Consider the following 20,822-nt stretch of genomic DNA (forward strand, 5'->3'; position numbering starts at 1 on the left):
GAGGAAAAAGATGCTATGCAAAAAATTGTGGTGATTACGAGACTGGGAACAACAAATACCATAAAATGTTAGCCTGAACTTTACATGGTCATAATTTCAGTACACTAAGAGAATAATAAATGAAATTCAAACATTGTCAATGAATACAAATTTAGTTTATGATTGCAAAAGAAACAACATGACTTGCGCTTTTTTTTTAGTTTTAAAGTTGTTTGGCACTTTTTGTGCCAAACAACTTTTACAACAAAACTATGAGAAAACAACTTTTACAACAAAACTATGAGAAAATCTATATCTTTTTGCGCATTTACTTAGTGAGAGACATGGGTGAGAGACCAGATTTATGTTTGATAAATTTTTTTTAAGAAAAATATTGAATAACATAACTAACTGTGTAAAAATGTATTTGCAACTAATATGATTGTATTTTTAGGCTTTACATAAATACAATACATATATACCAAAGATGCAGAATCCCAAAAAAACCACAAAATTTAGAAGTCATAAAAGATTTCTTCTTACTATTTTTTGGTATCCATGAGCTCTAAAAATATAAAAAAAGATTATGAACTACAAATGGGAAAAAAATTAAGACTTTAAGATTAGAGGAACAATCAATTTTAGAACCTTGAGTCTTTATGTATAATGGCAGCAAGGACTGCGGGAATCCAGGCTTAAAAACAATAACATATACAAAAATATTATTTATTTTATCAAATTTTTTGTAAAATTTTGTAAGTAACAAATAAATTCAAATAATGTTTGCATTTAGAAAGAAAAAGGTTCTAGTTAAATTTCAAATTTATTTTTAATTTGATTTAGATTGCAATGTTTTACCCTCAAGTCATGAAACATATGACTCTGTTCCAAATAGAGGAATGCAAGAGTGCTCAACTTATGACACTGTTCATAGAAGTAAAGATGTTGAACCTCATTTTAGTGAAAAAAATTTATATTATAACAATACAGCTATTGAAGAATTGTCTGATTGCAAAGGTATTATTGTTAAAGACATTTGCTCTGGTAATACGAGTCCTCAAGGACCTTCATATTACAATATCACAAAAGCAGATAACGGTAATAGGTTTATGATAAATGTTTATTTTAATAAATTTTTACTCATAGGTTATATAATTTTATAGTTTTTTTTTAACAGAAATATTTCTGTTAAAATATTTTAACAGAAATATTTGTCCTCATTTTTAACTGAAACTTAATTTTATTAGTAAAAACTTTCAATTAACTATTGTTAAAATATCAAATGTTTCAGTTTAGCTATCACTCTCTTAAATGTCTAACATTTTTATTGTTATTATGTTCTTTTTAATCTTTTAATAATCCAGATGGTATTTGTTCTGTATTTTTTTATCTCCAAATGATTCACTGGTATCTATAATAATGTTTACAGTTTTAGTTTTGCAATATGAGGAAATAAAGTGTCTCTAGAAAATAATAATGATAATTTTGCAACTAGAAATAAATTAAAGTTCCATAAGAAATATATATAAAAACAATGTATATTAAAGAGTACATTATATTCATTTATTTTGGTAGAGTATAAAATATATGATATATACATATATTTAATCTAATGACAATAAATTTATTGGGGAAACCAATGGCAAAGTTTGATGTCATTCCTTTTGTTATATCTTGATGTGTATTATATATATATATATATATATATATATATATATATATATATATATATATATATATATATATATATATATATATATATATATATATATATACATATATATGTATATAATAACAACAAACAAATCATTTATTGCACAAAATAACTAAATAAAATATTGTATAAAAATACTGATAAATTTTAAATTTAACATACTATGTTATGTATATGCATAATTAATTAATGTAGAGTCCATTTACCTTGTTCATTTGCAGAAACATTATTATTACCCTTGTAATAATGATGTTTCTGCAAATTAACATCTTTTAATGTTTAAAATTTAGCATCTACTTGAAACTTTAAAATTTCCAAATAAACCAAGTAGAAGGATCTAAAATCTCGAAAAGCTGCACAAATTTTTCTTAGTTATCAGTTATCATTGTTCTCATTCTTATCCTCTATTTATATGTCAATAAAAGTCTTTTACTTTTAGCTAACGAGCAGTAGCTGCTCCTTAGCTACAGGATGCCCAATGCGACCAATTTTCATTATTTCCAGGCTCAAATCACTAGAAATAGTTTCAGCTTTTATTTGACTGGTAATATATTGCACATATTTTTTCTAAAATTATTTTTAAATAATTTACTTGTTTGACTTCGCTTATGGAATCCTCTAAAGCCAATTACAATTGGAGATTCAAACAATGCCACACAGTTATATTTGGACGCATTTCAGTTAATTTTGTGGCTTCTCCAGATTTTTTTCTAACATTGTCGATGCACCATCTGTAAAGAATCTTAGATTTCTTTGTAAATAACTTTTAATAAATCCATAGTCAGTAAAACTCAAATCCATAGTCCAAAAGTCTAATAACGCCAAATAAATATTTTCTGCAGTTGTTGATGTCAATTCTTTTAAATCTACAAAATGAGGATTATTTGCAGACTGTACTTCACACTGTAAAAATATTACAAACGTACTTTTTCGTAACAACGAAAAATACAAAAATAAAATCTTGACTTGAGAAATAACTAAAATAATAGATTTTTTAAACATTGCGTCTCAATTGGTTACACTTTAAAAGGTACAAAAAAATTTTGAGACGTAATGAAATGTAAAAAAATTAATATTTGTAACATATTTGAATTATGTTTCTTTATATTACCTTTACCTTACGTATAACGTAATATTACCTTTATATCAAAAGGTAATATTACGTTATACTTTATATTACCTTTCAATTGGTTACACTTTTTAAGGTAATAAAGATTACTTAAGCTATCTAATTTGTTTAATTACTTTTAACTCATAAATGTATTATAAAAATGAATTTGTCAAAACATTTGCTGAATATTATCTAAAAGTTGCTAATCATCATCGTTTATTTTTATTGTAAATAGATTCATCTCAATTAGTTACTTTAAATTTTTTTTTGTTACAAGTTTGTCACACAAAAAATAATAAAGTTTTAATTCGCAAAGTTATGTTTTAAGTGGGTTTTTTTTTAAACCTACAACTTTTAAAAAGCGTAAACTGAGGCATATTGTAACATTAAAAAATTCTATATTTGAGACATTTTAATTATTTATCATATCAAGATTTTGTTAAATGCATTACTTTACAAGCTATTATAAACTCACAAGCAAAAATATATATAAAATTTCAATCATTCTTATGTTCTAATATTTATTAATTAAATATTTTAAAAGTTAATTATTCATATTTAAATTTAAATTAACTAGTCATTTTTTAAATTACTTAGTCATAACCAATTAGTTGGTATAATTTGTAGACACTAGATAATAGGTATCGTATAAATCAATACCGAGAAGGATGGTCTTGTATCCCGTGGTATTGCTTATATACTAATATTGATACTGTCAGTATCAATTCGATAACATGTGATGCCAAGAAAGATGGTCTTGTATTGTGCGGTATCGCTTATGTACCAATGTTGATATTATCAGTATCGCTTCAATATCAAATGATACCAATAATAAAAAGAATTGTATAGTATCGCATGGTCTCGAATTTAAAGTCTCAATAAAACAAAAAAATTAAAATGATTTAATTTTTGATTTATTTAATTTTTTTATTAACAAAATGCAATTACAATTACTTTTTAGAGATTTAGTTATTGTTTGTTTAACAATCTACATACTTTAGCTATTGCCTATCCTTTATTTTTTTCTTCGCTGTACTTTCGTTGGTATTTTAGGATTTTCTTCTATTAATATAACAAGGATCTTGCAATATCTGGAAAGATAGGAAGTTCAGTAGCATGCTGCTTCCGCCATGCTAAGGTGTCAGTTTTACCTACATTTTTGGATCTTATTGTTTTTTGGTATTTTTCCATTTCTAGTTTAATAGGAGGGTTTTCATGTGCATGATGTGAGGTAGTATCTTCCTTATACTTTCCTAAAATAACATATTCATTTTCTAACCTTGTGCGTTATCAGCACCGTTACTAGTGTTATTATTGCTGAAACTTGAGACAGAAAATAAAGAATTCTCAAAATATTCGCTGGATGTGGGATGGCTTTCAACCAGTTTTTGAATATTTTCATTGTCAACATCAAGAAGATGTCCATGGAAAAATGGAATAAGGTAATGTCTTAGTGCAAATTTGGGTAATTTACTACCTTTATCTGGAAATCTCTTATTTAGTTCTGATAATAAATCCTCCAAGAATTTCTAATTAACTAGAATAACTAATTTGTTGTTTCCCTGAGTAAGATGATTATTTTTTTCATTCTCAATGAAGAAAATGAGTGCTGTTACTTTCCAGAGGGTCATGTCAATTCAAATTGCTGTGTCAGAAGATAAAAAAACTTGATTATTCCTTAACATATTTTAGCACTGGAACAATAGCTTCACATAGTAAGGTGCAGTTTTCTTCCAATCATCACCTGTTGTTTTAGAGCACATGCCATATTTGATGCCTGATCAATAACACAGTTTGTCTGGTGTTTTTTTTAATGATTCAGGGTATAAGAGTGTGTTATCAAGTGCATTTGCAATGTTGATACCAGTGTGTTGCTCTTTGAATAGGCACACTTCTGGCAAAATGGGCAAAGTCTGGTGAGATATAATGTCACAGACATATATGAATCATATGCCCTTGATGTCAAGTGGTTGGTGGTTATGGCAACCTGATTAAGATATATGCGCTCTTTTTCCATAACTTCATGCATTACTCCCTTTAGTGTATGGTAAAGCTGAGGGACTTTATTTTTTAAGTAAATTGTTTTATTGTGGCATTTGGTAATATTTTTTTCATAAACCTCTTAAAATTTTCGGAATCACATGGATCTTTTTCTGGATTTTGGAAGATTTCTCTTCAACTTTTAGTTTTTCTGGATAACCAAAACATTTTCCATACATTCAAGTTTAGGTATATATTTTTACAATATATTTCTTTTTTAAGCTTTTTCACTTATCACTCATACCAAACTAAGAAAAGTTTGAAAAAAAATTAGAAACAACTCAGCTAAAAGCAAAATTATGAGGAAAATATATTTTAGATTTTTCATAGTCTGGATGATCTATGGAATCACCAAAACTGAACGGCAAGTACTCAGTTGAAGTCAAAGTAATGATGTCATGATCAACTGCTAATTGACGCCGATCTTGAAGTGGCCAGTTTTTTGTAACCACCTTCTTTGGGAGAGTGAGAGTTTTGAAGGCTACATCTTTTGTGGATCCATAAAGACCTGCCTCAATTATGTTTATTTCTTCATCTACTGGTGATCTCCACTTGTCTTCTTTCTTTTGAAGTTCGATGAATAATTTCCTATGTTGTGTTTAAATATGCTTTCGCAAGCCAGTAGTATTTGCTTGCTTTGTTGCAAGCTTATTTACACAAGTTTTACACTGAGCAGATTCTCCTGAAAATGTATAATACAGTTTAATAATAGATAAAAAGGTTTCATTTTTTTAATCATAATTTTTATTTTATTTTTATTAAAAGCAACAAAGAGTCGGGACACTTTAAACTCACTTGGGGCCTGGCGCAAAATTAAATTTTCAGGGCATTTACTTTAAATTTTACATCTAAAAAATGTCAAAGGAGTTAAATAATTTCAGAAATAATATTATCAAAAAAAGATACTATAATAGGCGTGAATTTAAAATTATATTTTTTACAATTAGTTAGTAGGTATCTCTATATGAAACTAAAAAAATTTAGAGTGGGCAGACATACAACCTGGCGGTCAATTTAGCACACTGTGCTTTGTGTGTTCTCCCTAAAAATCAGTTGACTTATGTATTATTGCTCCACCAATTAAATTAAATCGCTTATAATAATCTTAATAATTAATAAAACAGTAATAGTTATAACGTAAAAAAAAAAACTACATTTTTAATTTTAAAAAATTAAATCCTTAAGAAAGACAGTATCAATCAGTATTACTAATATTTTATATACAATGTTTTAAAATTTTGTTAAAAAATGTTTACTTGTGTTGCTACATACTTTGCATTAGGATAGAAACAAATAAAAATAGACGAATAGACATGGATTGAATAAAAGTACCAGTCTAAATAATATTTAGAACTAAATAATATTTAGAAATTTAGTTAATTAATTACCATCAGTATAAAAAGTTTCAAAAACATGAGTTGACTTAAATATGTGAAATAACGAACTATTCAGGGTCATGGTAAGTCTATTCCACACCGACCATTATAATAATTTTGCTTTATTTTAAATAATTTTTTAAAAAGAGCAGAATATAAAAATCTTTGTTTTGAGTTAATGATTAATGTTCAATACTTTATAACTTTTATAAAAATAAAAAAAAAGGGGGGGGGGGACGGACTTTATTATTTTTTTCTTTTATAAGTTTTTTTTTTTTTTTTCAGACCATCTACAGCTTATAAGGACTCTTGCCCCATTAACTTTAAAGAAAATTAAAGTTTACATGTAGAAAATTTTTTCTATAAGAAAGAAAGTTGTCTCTTTAATGCACAGTCTTAATTAATACTAAGCACATTAATAACTTGAGTATCTCTATCATGACATACGGGCACAGTTTTTTAACAGCGTTTTTATGTTTTTAGAAATTTTTAAAAGTCTTTTAATGTTCATCGATCACCCAGGTCGTATTATAAAAATCCAGAAAATTGTTTGGGTAAAATATCCGAAAGAAATCCGAAATGTATTTTCCCTTATTTTCCTCTTAATTTCGCTTTTAACTGTATTGTTTCAAATTTTTTTTCTTCAAATTTTTCTATTTTATTGAATGAATGAAAAAGTTTAAAAAACAAATGTTTTACAAAAATTTATACCTAAACTTGTATGTATAGAAAATGTTTTGGATATCCTAAAAAACTTAAAGTTGAAAAAAATATCCGGAAAAGGATAATCCCTGAATGTTTATAGAGATTTTAAAAAGCTTTTTAAAAATCTCTCCTATAATATCTTTATATGTTAGCATATAATATCTAAAGGCCTTTTAAAATGTTTTACTTTCTATTCTAGAAAATTGCAAAAGATAAAAAAAAAAATTAAGTGTGTAAACGAAAGGATTTGAATCCACACGAAGCACTTCAACCATTTTGGCATGCTATAGTATCATCTTTTAACACTATTTAATAATCTATAATTCTATATTAAAAAAAAGGGAGAAGGGAGTTTTTGCCCTAAATTTAAGCCCACATCTTATGTGCCTTGTGAGATGTGGACTTTCTCTTTTCTCTGCCATATGCTGAAAAAGCATCGTAAGATATATCTAAAATAAATTTAAAAAAGTTATGACATTATAAAAGAAGTAAAATCATATTAACATTACAAACCAATTTACCGGTTGCTGATGTTTTTTCTAGAGCATTGTTAAAAATAGTCAAAATCTGTAAGAAAAGATATTTATTGGAAAGGCAATTAGCTATTATGTAAAATAACGAAAACATAAAAGCTGTCGGTGCAAAAAATTATGTAATTCGACCAGAAAAAAAATTATTGATAAATTAATAAAAACCTTGATTGCAACAAACGAATTTCTTTTTAAACTATTAGCTAATGATAAACATAGTAAATTTTAAATAATTAAAGTTAACTAAGTTAAAACCATATTTTAACAGTAGACAAAAGTAAACATATGATAGTTGGTAGGGCACCAAAGTTGAACTAAAGAAATAAAATAACAACTAAATTTGAAATATTTTCAGTTAACCATGACAAATAACTCTACCATCATGAGATAATAAAGGTAAAATTATAAAAACAAAGAATAAAATAAATTAAAAAAAGAATATAGTAAAATGCTTTACTATATTCTTAAAATCTAAAATATTTTAAGAATATAGTAAAGTATTTATAATGTTTTTAAGAATATAGTAAAAATTTTTTTAAAGATTTTTTTATTCAAAAAAATTAATGTTTTCGTGAAAAAAACGAACACATCAATAAAGAACATACACAGTGAAAAAGTGATTTTTAAGTTTTTCACAAATTTATTGTAGTTCTTATTAGTTACCCCCTAATTCTTAACTAACAATAAAATATTATTCTGACATGGAGAATCATAAACACCGTCACAACAGCAAATTATTTTAATATTTTGCGTGTTCTGGTGACTTAAATTTTGATGGTGTTTAGTGTAGAAACAGAATGTACACTTTTTCAACAAAATATTTTTATGAACATAATTAATATTTAAAAAAAAAAAACTAAATTGGTATTTATTAACAAAACAAAATTTTACAAAAAAAGTTAATAAAAATATACATATTAAACTAAAAACATTTAATTACACCTTTGTTTTGTAGTTGTAGTTAAGTATTTTCCCCTTTAACTCTTAGATATTCAATTGTGTTTTAACTCCACCCACTTTCAGCAAGGGTTTTCCCCTTAAATAAGAAATATTTTCCTTTTTTCTGGGTACTAAATCCCTATGTGCACTATAGGATGTGGGCCCTTATTAACATCTCAATAGCGTACAAACGCTTTATAAGAATAACCTCAAAATAAAAAAGTAACAATTGAAATAGCTGAATGATATTTTAGTTTCATTCTTAATTATAAAACCTACAAATCATTTATATACCAGTTACAGATAAAAATGGTGCAGCAGCTATTGTTGCTGGGATTGCTACAACTTATTAGCTATAATAAATATCAAAAAATACAAGTAATCTAATTAAATAATAAATAATTTAGAGAAAACAAACCGCTAGTAAAATATCTCATAAAATAGAATAACACAATCATATTAGAAAAAAATTAATTTTTTTCTAAATCAGTTTTAAAGATGAAGATAATTAGAAACTAAAATTTACAATATGTTATAAGCTGTGGTATAAAATTAAAATAACAAACAAAATATTGTTATTAAATTATAAATATTGTTGAAAAAGTTTGTTGAATTAAAAAACTAAAAAAAAAAAGCAAATGTAAGTTTTATAATTAATTTTAAAAGATTCTTCAAAAGTAAATTTAACTTGATAAAATCAAACCTGAATATCACTACCTGACAATAACACTCTACTCAATAATAAGATTCATATAAAACACGATTGAATATCTAACATAAAATTTTTTAAAACCAATAAAAAATAAAAAACAACTTATTTATGTTTAAAATGAGGTCGTCCTTAGCTTCTATAAAATTAACAGCCTGTCAAGAATCAATGCATCAACTACAAAACCGAATATGTTTCACTAAGTAAAATATTAAAAAATTAAACTTTAGTAAATTTAAAAACAGATTAAAAAATTAAAAATTACATACTATTTATAAATAAAAGTATATTCAATAATTATATCATTTATGATGATGATAATAGAAGATTTAAAGATAGTTCAAGAAATACAAAAAAATCTACTATGCCTCATGCATTAATAGTTTATAGCATTCGAGATGACTCTTCCAATATTATAAGGAGTATAATACTATTTTGATGGTGATCTAAATTCTATCATTGTTGCGCACTCGGTTTAGAATGTTTACCGGTGTGATAAAAGAGCTATAACACTTTAAATTTCTTTATTACTCTAATATTGCATAGTTTTAACTTTTTATTAATTCTAAAAATAATAAATTCAATAAAATAATTCATTTTAAATATAAAATTAAAATTTTTAATTATGTTCATAATAAAAACGTATTATTTAAACCCCCTTACTGTGTTTAAAAAAGGTTTTGGTCGCCGCATGCAAGTTCAAATCATCAGCTTGCTCTTTTTTAAAAAATTTTTTTATATAAAATGCAAAATAAAAAAAATTTATAGCTCTCTTTTTATTTATTAAAATAATCAAAAAAAAAAAAAGAGTTAAAAGTGCCAATGATAGGATTTGAACCTCGGCGCTCTACATCAGAATGTCAGCCTGCTAACTGCCCAGCCACACAGGCTAATATTATTGGACACTTTAAAATTATTTAACAAACAAAAAACATAGTAGAACAGAATTGACTAATTGAGATCAAAATTTTGGATATGTTGTCGCAATGCGAATAAAAGTGTAAAACTTGATACTACATAGTAAAATATTTAAAGTTACATAATAAAATACATATTACATAATAAAAATTTGGATACACTCTTGTTCAAAGATATTTGCATACACTTTCGTTCACATATTCTTATAAAACAAAGTGCTGCGACTCTTACTCGCAATTACCTTGGTTGCAATGGCTACTTAGAGTTTTGTGTCAAACATGCTCGAAAGGGCACTACTACTACTATTAAGTTCAGTATTACTATAAAGAGATGGTATCACCAATAGCATTTACTGGTCCGTTTTCATGTGAAGAAACAAAAAAGTTCCAGCTTAACTTTCTATTATGCTGCTGTTTTAACTAGGTTATTGCTAATGCAGTAAAATGATTTTTAAATTGATTACTCAGCTTATCTGTGTAAATATGTAGCATTTTCATACTTGGTTTATTGTGGTTAGATATTAAATTATTAACAAATACAACAATAGGTTCCTTCAATTGGCTTAAGTCATTTGATCGCTGATGACAACGCTGATGACAACGATTCTTGACACTAAAATGCATTAGTAGAAACACTAACTTGCTTCTTGTACCAATGTGCTGACTATATTTCATCTTGCAACAATTTGAAAAATTGCACTTGAAGAAAAAAAACAAGCATGTTTTCCATCATGACAAAAAGTTGCTATGCTATTCTAAAATTTAATGTTTTCTTAAAAAATTATTAAAACAAAATCTCTTACTAAAATCCAATATTTTTTCCTTAAAAATATTATTATTACCTTAAATTTAATCACAATTAATAATTCTAATTTTACCATATTTACTTGCATAATGTGGACATATAGTTTAATTTTCAAATCTTCAGTTGAACTCTATGCAATTTCAATCTACATAGAATGTAGATTTCTTTAACAAGTTAAGATCTTTTAGCTCGGGTTTTAGTACTACAGTTAACAGTGGCTCTATCCTTCTAAAATTAAAATAGAACATTGCAGCAAGTAAATAAAGGATAAAAGAAAAAAAACCACTGGATTTTGTTGCAAATTTTTATGTTTAAACTTCAGAACAATTGAGTTTACTTTCTCTTAAATCTTTTTATGTTTGAAAATGCTAGAAAAAAATAAAATTCTTAGCATTTTGAACAGAAGATGTTTTGGTGCATGGGTGTCTAATGCTGTTCCCAATTATTTAAAAGCAATCAGAGCAAAACGAGTTTGAAATTTTTAAGATTTCTTTTTAAGAATCTTTTCTTTTCTCTTAAATTAAAAACTTTGTGACTGTACTTATCTGAGCTCATCCTTTAAATGGGACATAAGCATTTATTATTAGTTGAAGCAATCTTTCAGATCTTTAAAAGTAATTCCCTTTTTTTAAGAAATCCTATTTTTCTAACATTTCAAAATATTCCAAACAAACAGAGCCATGACTACCCCACACTCAATTGGGGAGGGGGAGGAGCCAGCAAATTTTTTTGCTCTTTAGCAATTGTTTTTTAAGTAATACCTAGTGGAAAATTTACTAAGATTTTCGGGCTCTAATGATAGATTTTTTTTTCGGCTTCTAACCCACTAGTCACAGCACTTCAAAAAAACATTTATTTTCACAGACCTATCAAAAATAATCACAAACACTCATTTTCCTTGCTGTGAATAAGTTTATATTTTTAGTCAAATATGTTTACAAAAAATTTAATGAAATATATATAAAATGTATTGACCTTCTTAACATAAGGAGCATTTTTGTAACAACAGCAAAGTCCAGTAAATAATACATCTATATTGAAACTGAATTCCTCATCTAAGTCTAAAAGTAGTTTTACCAATAATAACTTGGCAAAAATTTTGTGTCTGTTATGTTGCAGCAGCAACGAAATGCCTGTTTTCATTTTGTTGTCTGTTGAAATAAAATGAAAAAATCTCTAGATTCATTGTGAGTTTTTTTCTTGAAAAAGAATCTAGAGCCATTTGATATGCAATAATTATCTTATTTGTTTTAATGCAGATTTTTTTAAATGATATCTACTTTTTCTATAAATTAAAGTGTTTATAAGTAATTATATTGTAAATATAATTTCTAAATGATAAATAAAAATGTTGTAACATAATTAACATGCAGTTATAAGTTTATGAGTTATAACATTTAAAACATGTTATTATATCTAAACAAGTCATCAACAACTTTCATAGTTTTTTTTAGTGAAGTGATTGAAAATTCGGATACATTTTTGTGCTACCTTTAATTTTGATGGAACTTTCTTGAGGAAGTTAAGCAGACTACGGGTTTAGTTCTTGAAAAGATGTTAAATAAATTAGAATTGCTAACATTTTTTACTTTTTTTTTGCCTGAGGAGCACATTCACATTGTGAAACTTTTAATTGAAAAAGTAGTTCTTAAATTAAACCAGCATGGAATTTCACTAAACATAAAAAAAGTTTAAGAAGAGCAAGGTTAAAGAGTTTTAAGAACAATAAATATCTCTGCAAAAGTAAGATACCTCTGCAAAAAGAAAATATGTGATGCACTAGTTTACTAGTTGCTTTTATTCTGAACTCTAGATCAGATCTTGGTTGATCAGATCTACAAGCATCAAGAATGTAGCAGACATTTGAGGCTGTTTGGGGCTGTTCATCAAGTCTCACTTTAGCCGCTAAAGAAGAATTTCTGGTTTTAATTTCAAAATAAATCACTTTCAAATATTTTATCAAAGTCAAAATTTTAATAAAAGTATTCAGGCTAAAAAGGCCCTGCAAGCAATCTTGCTCAATCTAAAAATATCCAAATACTGGTTTGTATTGGACATTTTGAAATATGTTGCTGGATGTGACTTCTTAGAATCTCTCCCAGTTTTCTCACTCAACAACTATTTCTGCATATTAAATGTATATGTGGCTTCATGCAGAGTTTTTAAAACTGAAATTTATAAAGAAGCTGCAAATTTCTAAATCACATTTCTATAGTTATGTAAAAATTGAATCACAATTGAAGTTATGTAAAATGTTCCTTCTTGAGAAAGGAATGTTTCAAAACTGAAATTCATCTAGACTTATTTAAGATCAACCACGATTTTAAATCAACAACGAGGTAGTCAAAGCTTTTCGACCTTGCAGTACTATAAATCAAAAGTGGTTTTGTATAAGGAATATGATTCAGATGTTTGTAACTTTGAAGGCTAGAAAAGGTAGATTCTGAATTAAACCTCTGGTGTTACATAAGGGGATGTTGCACAGGTTGGTACCTTGAGTTACAACACTGGATGACTCTGACCAGTAACCATCTAATGATATAAATTCATAAATATATTTATTTGTAAAAATTTTGGAGATCTTATTTAAGGTTATTTCAATAACCTTAGATAAGATGATGATGATGATGATGATGAATTATTGTATATTTTCTCATTTACAGCTTTGTTAACCCCTCATTACCATAACCTACCTACATGTTCGAATTCTCACTATCAAAATGTCCCTCCAAGTATGTTATTTATTTACAAAAATCAATTTTTATATACATAATATTATATATAAAATTATTTTTTAATGTAAATTTTAGCTGACATTATTTTATTAATAATTTAATTTTAATAATAAGCTTTTTTATTAATTTAAATATCTATAATTATAAATTTAGATACCCCAACGGAGGTAGGTATTCCAAATCCTATGTATGATGAAATAGCTAGTTTGAACTCTAAAGAAGGTAAAGGTGTTTATTTAGAGCATTCTTTTATTGCTTTAGAACATTTCGAACATTCTTTTATTTTTTTTAGTTTTTATTTGTATTCGTTGTTACTATAAGATTTTTACTTTTTTGTTGAATTGATAAATATTGAGTGTAACATTTGAAGTAATAATACCAATTATTTTTTTTAGTTTAAAAAGAGATTTATTTTATATACTTCCGCTCTGTTAAAAAATTTTTTTAGTGTGTGATTTTTTATTATTATTTTTATTTTTTGTTTTCTTATTTTCATGCCTGCATTTAGAAATAAATTCTAATTTTTTATTTAATAAACATTCTTGGTTTGCATGTATACACATGCGAACAAGAATGTTTATTAAATAAAAATTCCGATGTTTATTAAATAAAATTCGTAATTTATTTCTAAATGGAGGCATGAAAACCATCGCAAACACATGCAAACCAATAATGCTTATTAAATAAACAATCGGAATTGATTTCGAAATGCAGGAATGAAAACAAGTTTCTCTTAAAAAACTATAAAAATAAGTGAGTTTAAAAAAATAATAATAATAAAAAATCCCTCTTTAAAAATATTTTTTAAAATGTCAGAAATAATCAATTTTAAAAATTTATTTTTATAGTGTCAACGTATTCCACAAATGTTTGCAGTTAAGACAAAATTTTCTACAAAGTTATATGTATGTGTGTGTGTATATATATATATATATATATATATATATATATATATATATATATATATATATATATATATATATATATAACGTTGCCAATATAAAAATAATTCTGCCTTTTTTAAAAATTTTGTTTATTTCTGCCTTTTATTTTGTTTTATTGATTTATTGTAAAAAAAATAAAAAATTAGTTATTATGTTTGTTTTTTCTTTGTTTTTGTTTTTTGTAAATGATGACAGATTTAAATGACAGTAGAAATGATTCAATCACTCAATGATTAAATCATGTAAAAGTGTTATTTAATGATTTAGAAAATTAAATTGAAAGTAATTATTGTAATACTGAGAACAAATTTTATTTTAGCTTCCAAAAAACTGTTAAACGTCTCCTCCGTAAAACTTCAGAGAACGAGTGATAAATATGAAAACCTAAACAGAGCCCAAACTTTAGCTGGCGTTCGTTCTATCAAAGATGTATTAAACGACGCAGAACGGTATATTAAGGAAGATAATATTCGAAAAAGTAGTGGGAGCGTTTTAAGCTGATCGTTTTGCCGCAAATCTTTAGTAACTGCAAAAAAAAGTTTTAATTAGAAGAATTTTTGAAAAAATTGCCCTATATACAAAACGAACGTTTTTAGTACATATGGTAACTTATTATAAAACGATATTAACAGCTATGCGAAAATTTTTGCAACAGTAGTCTCCCTTTTGTGACAGATTTGCTAAAAAAGTATTAAAGCACGCGCATTTTACCTCGAATTCAGCTCGACATCTATGGCGTTAAAAGTAGTGTTAACTGTTTTTTTTTTAAACTTTTTAGAACACATGTAATGTCATTCATTTCTGTTTTTTTCTCGTGTACCGGTCCTTCTACCACTTTTAGACTTTCATTCAGTTGTTAGTATGCTTTCTCTAAGTATGAAAGATATTCCTAATTACTTAACTTGGCTCCTGTAATACAGAATCTTTTTATAAGATTTGTAGGTTCATTTTCCGATGGAATTGCTCTTGGTGACTGTGAATATTCCTTTTAATGCTTAGTGAGAATTTAGAATAGTACGGACCACTTTAGAGACATGGTCATTTCTTCTTTTAGAGAATCCAATTTAAGTGGTTCAATAAGAGAAGCCGAGCATTTCAAAGAGCGCAACATACCTCTTGTTTTTTTGGATTACATCAAGTTTATTAAAATGTGCCTTGGTAACTGAAGCATTTAATGCACTAGCAAATTCTATATAGGTTCTTACAAGCCCATTATTAGCCCTCTTTAGTAATTCTTATGGCAATCTGAACGATTTAATAAACCCAAGCTTATATTACATTTGGAAACAACGAAGTCAATTTGATGATTAATCTAATTCCATTGATTCCGTCCAGCTGGTTCGATCTAAGATTATTTAGAATTTTCCAGAAGATTTTACCCGGTGCTTTGAACATAGTAGAGTTTGTTTGAACATGACGGCTATCACAGATTCTGTTAATGGCAAACTAGCTGACCTAAGAACGCCGCATATATTGAAGATAGCGTACACATCAATAAAATAGCGTACACATCAATAAGATAAGCATACACATCAGTAAGATAGCGTACACATCAATAAAATAGCGAACGCATCAAGGTACCTCTGTGATGCAAGTTTTGAAATTTTTTAAATTAAAAAATTTAATTTAAAAGTTAAACTTGAGTGAAATTTTGACTTCATAATGCCCCAATAAAAACACTTGTAGAATGACAACTATATAATTTGATAAAAATTCATACAAATGCAGCGTATAGCCAAACGCTACATACATCTGATTGGTTAACTGGTTAAAGATTTATGGCAGTTTTAGATTAAATTTTGTTAGTTTTTTGCTACTTATAAACCTCAAACGGTACCGATTACTATGATATTCGGTCACTATTTTCAAACTAATGGTTGCATGAGCGTTTTACTATAAAAAGTAAACAATTTTTGTTATAATTATTTTATTGGTACATGTACCTTTTTTTCATATTTTTAAACTAAAATACTGATTTGCTGTTTAAAGCGCGGTTTGACTTGGTCCATGCATAGCCTACTTTCTAAACTACTGTCAAAATGCATAAAAATACTAATAAAAAGTGCAAAACCTGTTTAAAGCGCTAACAGTTGGTAAAACAAACAAAAAAAATGCGTCTCTGTTGACAATTATTTATATTGACTCTTGAAACCTTCATAAATACAATTACTTTCAAAGTCAATTGAAAAATTTAAATCCTATTTTTTTACATTATATTTAACAGTTTCTATCCGAGCAGTTTTAAGGATCTTGAAAAGAGGGTTGACAAATACTAAAAGTAAATATATTTCTATCGGTGGGATGATTTTCACAATCAGAACATTGTCAAGCCCACTGGTGATTGACTTTTTAATGGCATTGCCAAACAGGTTAGTGATAGCATAATCCCACCAGATTGCTGAAAAAACTCAAGGCTAGATTTGATTAATCCCATTGCTTGCAAGTTTCCATACTCGGCAAGACACTTTGATTTAATGTCACACTATGCGTGAGGGTGCATACTTGAATAAGTTTGTGGACCGCAAATTATATTTGCAACTTTCATACCACAAGCCATAAATAGCTCAATTCCATTTGTATTAATCAGTGACCAGATTTGTTCAATATTGGATTTGTTCAATATTGGATTGAATTTCTGGCAAATCTTCTAATACCTTAAAAAAAAAAAATTTGTCTCCTAACTTTAATGTCTTGTCAGTCCTTTGAGTGAGAAGTTGTTGTTACGACGGTTAGTTGGTTTTATCCCTTAATGCAGTTTTTGACAATGCTTAGACAAAACTTAAAAAAACCACCATCAATTCCTAACTTAACAAAATAGCTACCAGAAATCTTGTGAAATTAAATAACATGATTCACCAGATTTAATAAATCAATATAATAAGCAGCAACTCAAACTGTACTAGAATCTCTTTTTCCGTTAGTTATTTTTAAGTCATTGTAGGTGAAGAAATTATTTTAATGTTGACCTTCTTTTAGAAAAACCGTTTAAAAATATGACTCTACCGTCTATCGCTGCTTGGTATTTGGTTTACAGTTCTGAAAAGTTTATTTAGTTCGTTTGACTCGTCCGTATTTAATTGTACATTTACAAGGCCTAGAGTGGTCAATTTTTGAGCGCACTATTAGAAACTACTTTGACATAAAACCAAAACATACATATTTTATGTATGTAATAAAACTTTGTTTAGAAAGTTTATGAAAAGCTTTCAATTTATTCGTTTTTAAAGAGGTTAGAAACTTGTAAAAAATATGCTTCCTAAATTCTATCTAGCCTTATTTCTTAACAGCCAAAACTTTTTTTTAATAGATACATAAAAATTATTTAATTATAAATTTTACAGGTGATGATTGTAAGCATTTTACAATCCTCGGTCTAAACGATTACCAGATTTGAATCTGGCATAGTAAATATATGGTATAACTTTTAAACGTACTTATTTCATTTAAATAGCTTGCGACATTGTACAAATTCATTTATTTTTATAATTTTCTGATGTAATTATTCTCACGTTTTTTACTGAATGTCTATTTTCTGTCATCGACTATTTTCATGGATACAAGTTATTTTCTGTATTACTGTCATCGATTATTTTCAAAGGCACAATTTATTTTCTCTAGTGCTGTTATCGATTATTTACATAGGTACAATTTATTTTCTGCATTACTGTCATCTATCATTTTTATAGATAAAATTTATTTTCTGTATTACTGTCATCGATTATTTTCAATTTATTTAAGTCCTCACAATAAATATGCTAATAAAGAGAGCGATAAATTCTTTTCAAGTCTTTAATGCGTGTATTGGTTAGAGTTCTGACTTCAGAACTGGAGGCCCGAAGTTTGAAGCTGATTCTCGCAATACATGCATTATTGGTAAAGAAGTAGGCGTGAACTTCCTGGTTAAATGATATTCCGCGGTGTTTAGTCCATTAAGACTTCTTGGAGCATCTAGCTACTAGTTTATAAAAAAAAGAAGAGTTAAAATTAGAAATGGTCACCAAAAAATCTAACGTTTTATTTTTTCAATATCTTTAGAGAAGAGTAGGGCATCATGACACACTTTTGGTTTTTGCTTCCTAACTATTATTTAAATACGCATTTTTTTTTAGACGATTGATTTAATTTGTAGAATAAATTTACACCTACAAAATAAGTTCTATAAATTACCAAAATATAACAGGTTAAACTTGTGAGACTAGTTAAAGTAAAATTAGAAACTTGCATCATTAAAAAAGTAAATAAAAAGTATTAAACATAGAGAAAAAGCAGAATTTTTTTTTAAATATAAACAAAATAATATTTATAACTCAAATAATGTATTCAATGGCCCAAATCACATTTCAGAAGACCAGATAATATATCGTTTTAAATGCCATTTTTAGGCGTAAATAAATAATGGCTTTGTATCGAAATGGGATCTCCTAGTGTTATATTTACCTAAAACTTTTTAAAATATTTTATAAATATTAAAAGAAATGATTTTTAAAATTGTTTATGACACAGTGGAGTACTATTCTACAGTTTTTGGGCCCCCACAAATGCTGTATCAAGCTACCCAATACTTGCTAATAGAAAATAATTGCTTTATGTTTAGAATCAACTTGTTTTTAAAGGTTTACATACGTTGTTACATTAAAATTCAATTTTGAATAAATAAAAAATAAAGTCATTATTAAAGTTTTAAAGTAGCTGTTAGTACCATTGTACTTTGTTCTTGTTCGTACCTTTGCACTTATTTTTACCTTTGTACTTTGTACTTGTTAGTACATTTGTGCTTAGAGCCTTTTGGGAGGTAGCAGCAGTTTATTTGCAACATCTAAATTTATTAGGTATGTTGTTAAAAGAGCAGGTACCTATTATGGTGCCTTTAGCGGGCAAAATGATAGTGCATTCTTATATTTGTAAGCCAGCTGATACAATAATCCTTATTTTAAATTTCTTTCCTTGAATACATTAAGAAAAAATTTTGTTTCCAGAAAAAAAACTACTTTTTGTCAGACAGTTTCCCAAACGTTTTTGCAAATATTTTTTAACCCCATTAAAAAAACTTTATACTGTACAAATTAAATTTCTCCCAGATGTTCAATGCTTAAATTTTCTTTAAAGTTAATATTTTTGAGTTTTTTCTTTCTTTGAGACTCCTGCTTTTGATCTGACATTCCCGAGAAGTTGAGTTGTCTGATGCTTGTAATTTTAACACAATCTACCGCTACCATTTTCTGAGAGTCAATAAAAAAAGTTTTTAGATAATGTAACAAAAAAAATTTCAGAGTATTAAAATGTTTTTTCTCTGAGTCTAAAGATTCAGGAGTTTTAGAAACCATCATAGTTCGAATAAGATGGTACCTCAGAATCAAGAGTAGATTCAATTATTGCTCTGGCCACACAATATGCCCGGATAACCAGTGACGAATCCAAATTGGTATGCATTCATCCCCCACCCCCACCCCCACCCTAAGAATTAGAAAGTCCTAAATTAATTTAGAAATTGTGGACCTTTTTTTTCATATAAAAGACGCAAAAGTGGAGCAAAATACAAAAGTGTTTCAACATCCCCCCCTCCTCCACCCCCTCCCCCCAAAAAAAATTCCTGGATCTCCCCCCCCCCCCCTCCTCCTCAAAGAAAAAAAAAAGATACTAAAAAGTTATTCATAAAATTATCTTGAGGAAAAACAAACTTATAGTAGGTATGTAAAAAAAACAATTGAATTGCAATGTTCTTAAACAATACAAGAAAAACGTAAATAAATAAAAATAAATAACCACTGAATGCAATATCCCATCTTTAATATAAAAGATATTCTCATAATATAATTTGGTGGTTTGTTATAATTTTACATTAATAAAATGTTAACTCAATGTTCGTAAATATTTTTTCTCTCTCAGATATTTCTTTAAAGTATAAAGTATTATCGATAAAACAACTCCAGTCATTTGTTTATATATTCTCCCGAGTATATTTTAGATAAATTCATTGTCAGTGTATTAGTATATTGTAAGTTCAAAATTACAAAACTTATATATGTCTTATGGATTATGAAATAAATATTTAACCCACGCAATTTTTTATGATTTTTAATTTCTTAAAAATGAACAGTGGAAATAATTAACATAACTAAACAGGCCGTGGATTGCTGAGAAACCCGACCAAAAGATCCAAATAAGTTAAAGTGACTAAAATTTTTAAGGAGTCAGTTGGTAATTTTTAAAGATTCATATCGCAGCGCCCTTGAAATATATTTACCTGCAAAAATTAGATTAATACCAGAAAAAATGAGCAGCAATATTTACACGTGCTCCTAAAAGAAGTCAATAAAT

General features: G+C 27.0%; 1 protein-coding gene across 6 annotated transcripts in view; it reads left to right on the forward strand.

The window, feature by feature from the left end:
• Positions 1–15,302, forward strand: part of LOC100207030 (tyrosine-protein kinase transmembrane receptor Ror) — a 54,764-nt gene extending 39,462 nt beyond the window's left edge. For all 6 annotated transcript variants that reach the window (XM_065796068.1, XM_065796071.1, XM_065796069.1 and 3 more), the window contains 4 exons: positions 823–1,077; positions 13,489–13,557; positions 13,714–13,782; positions 14,824–15,302. In XM_065796068.1, coding sequence (XP_065652140.1) covers positions 823–1,077; positions 13,489–13,557; positions 13,714–13,782; positions 14,824–15,005 — 575 coding nt within the window. In that variant the 3' untranslated portion in view covers positions 15,006–15,302. The remainder of the gene's footprint in view (positions 1–822; positions 1,078–13,488; positions 13,558–13,713; positions 13,783–14,823) is intronic.
• The last annotated feature ends 5,520 nt before the right edge of the window (positions 15,303–20,822 follow it).

Source organism: Hydra vulgaris, chromosome 04, assembly GCF_038396675.1.
Source record: "Hydra vulgaris chromosome 04, alternate assembly HydraT2T_AEP".
NCBI classification, from domain to species: Eukaryota; Metazoa; Cnidaria; class Hydrozoa; order Anthoathecata; family Hydridae; genus Hydra; species Hydra vulgaris.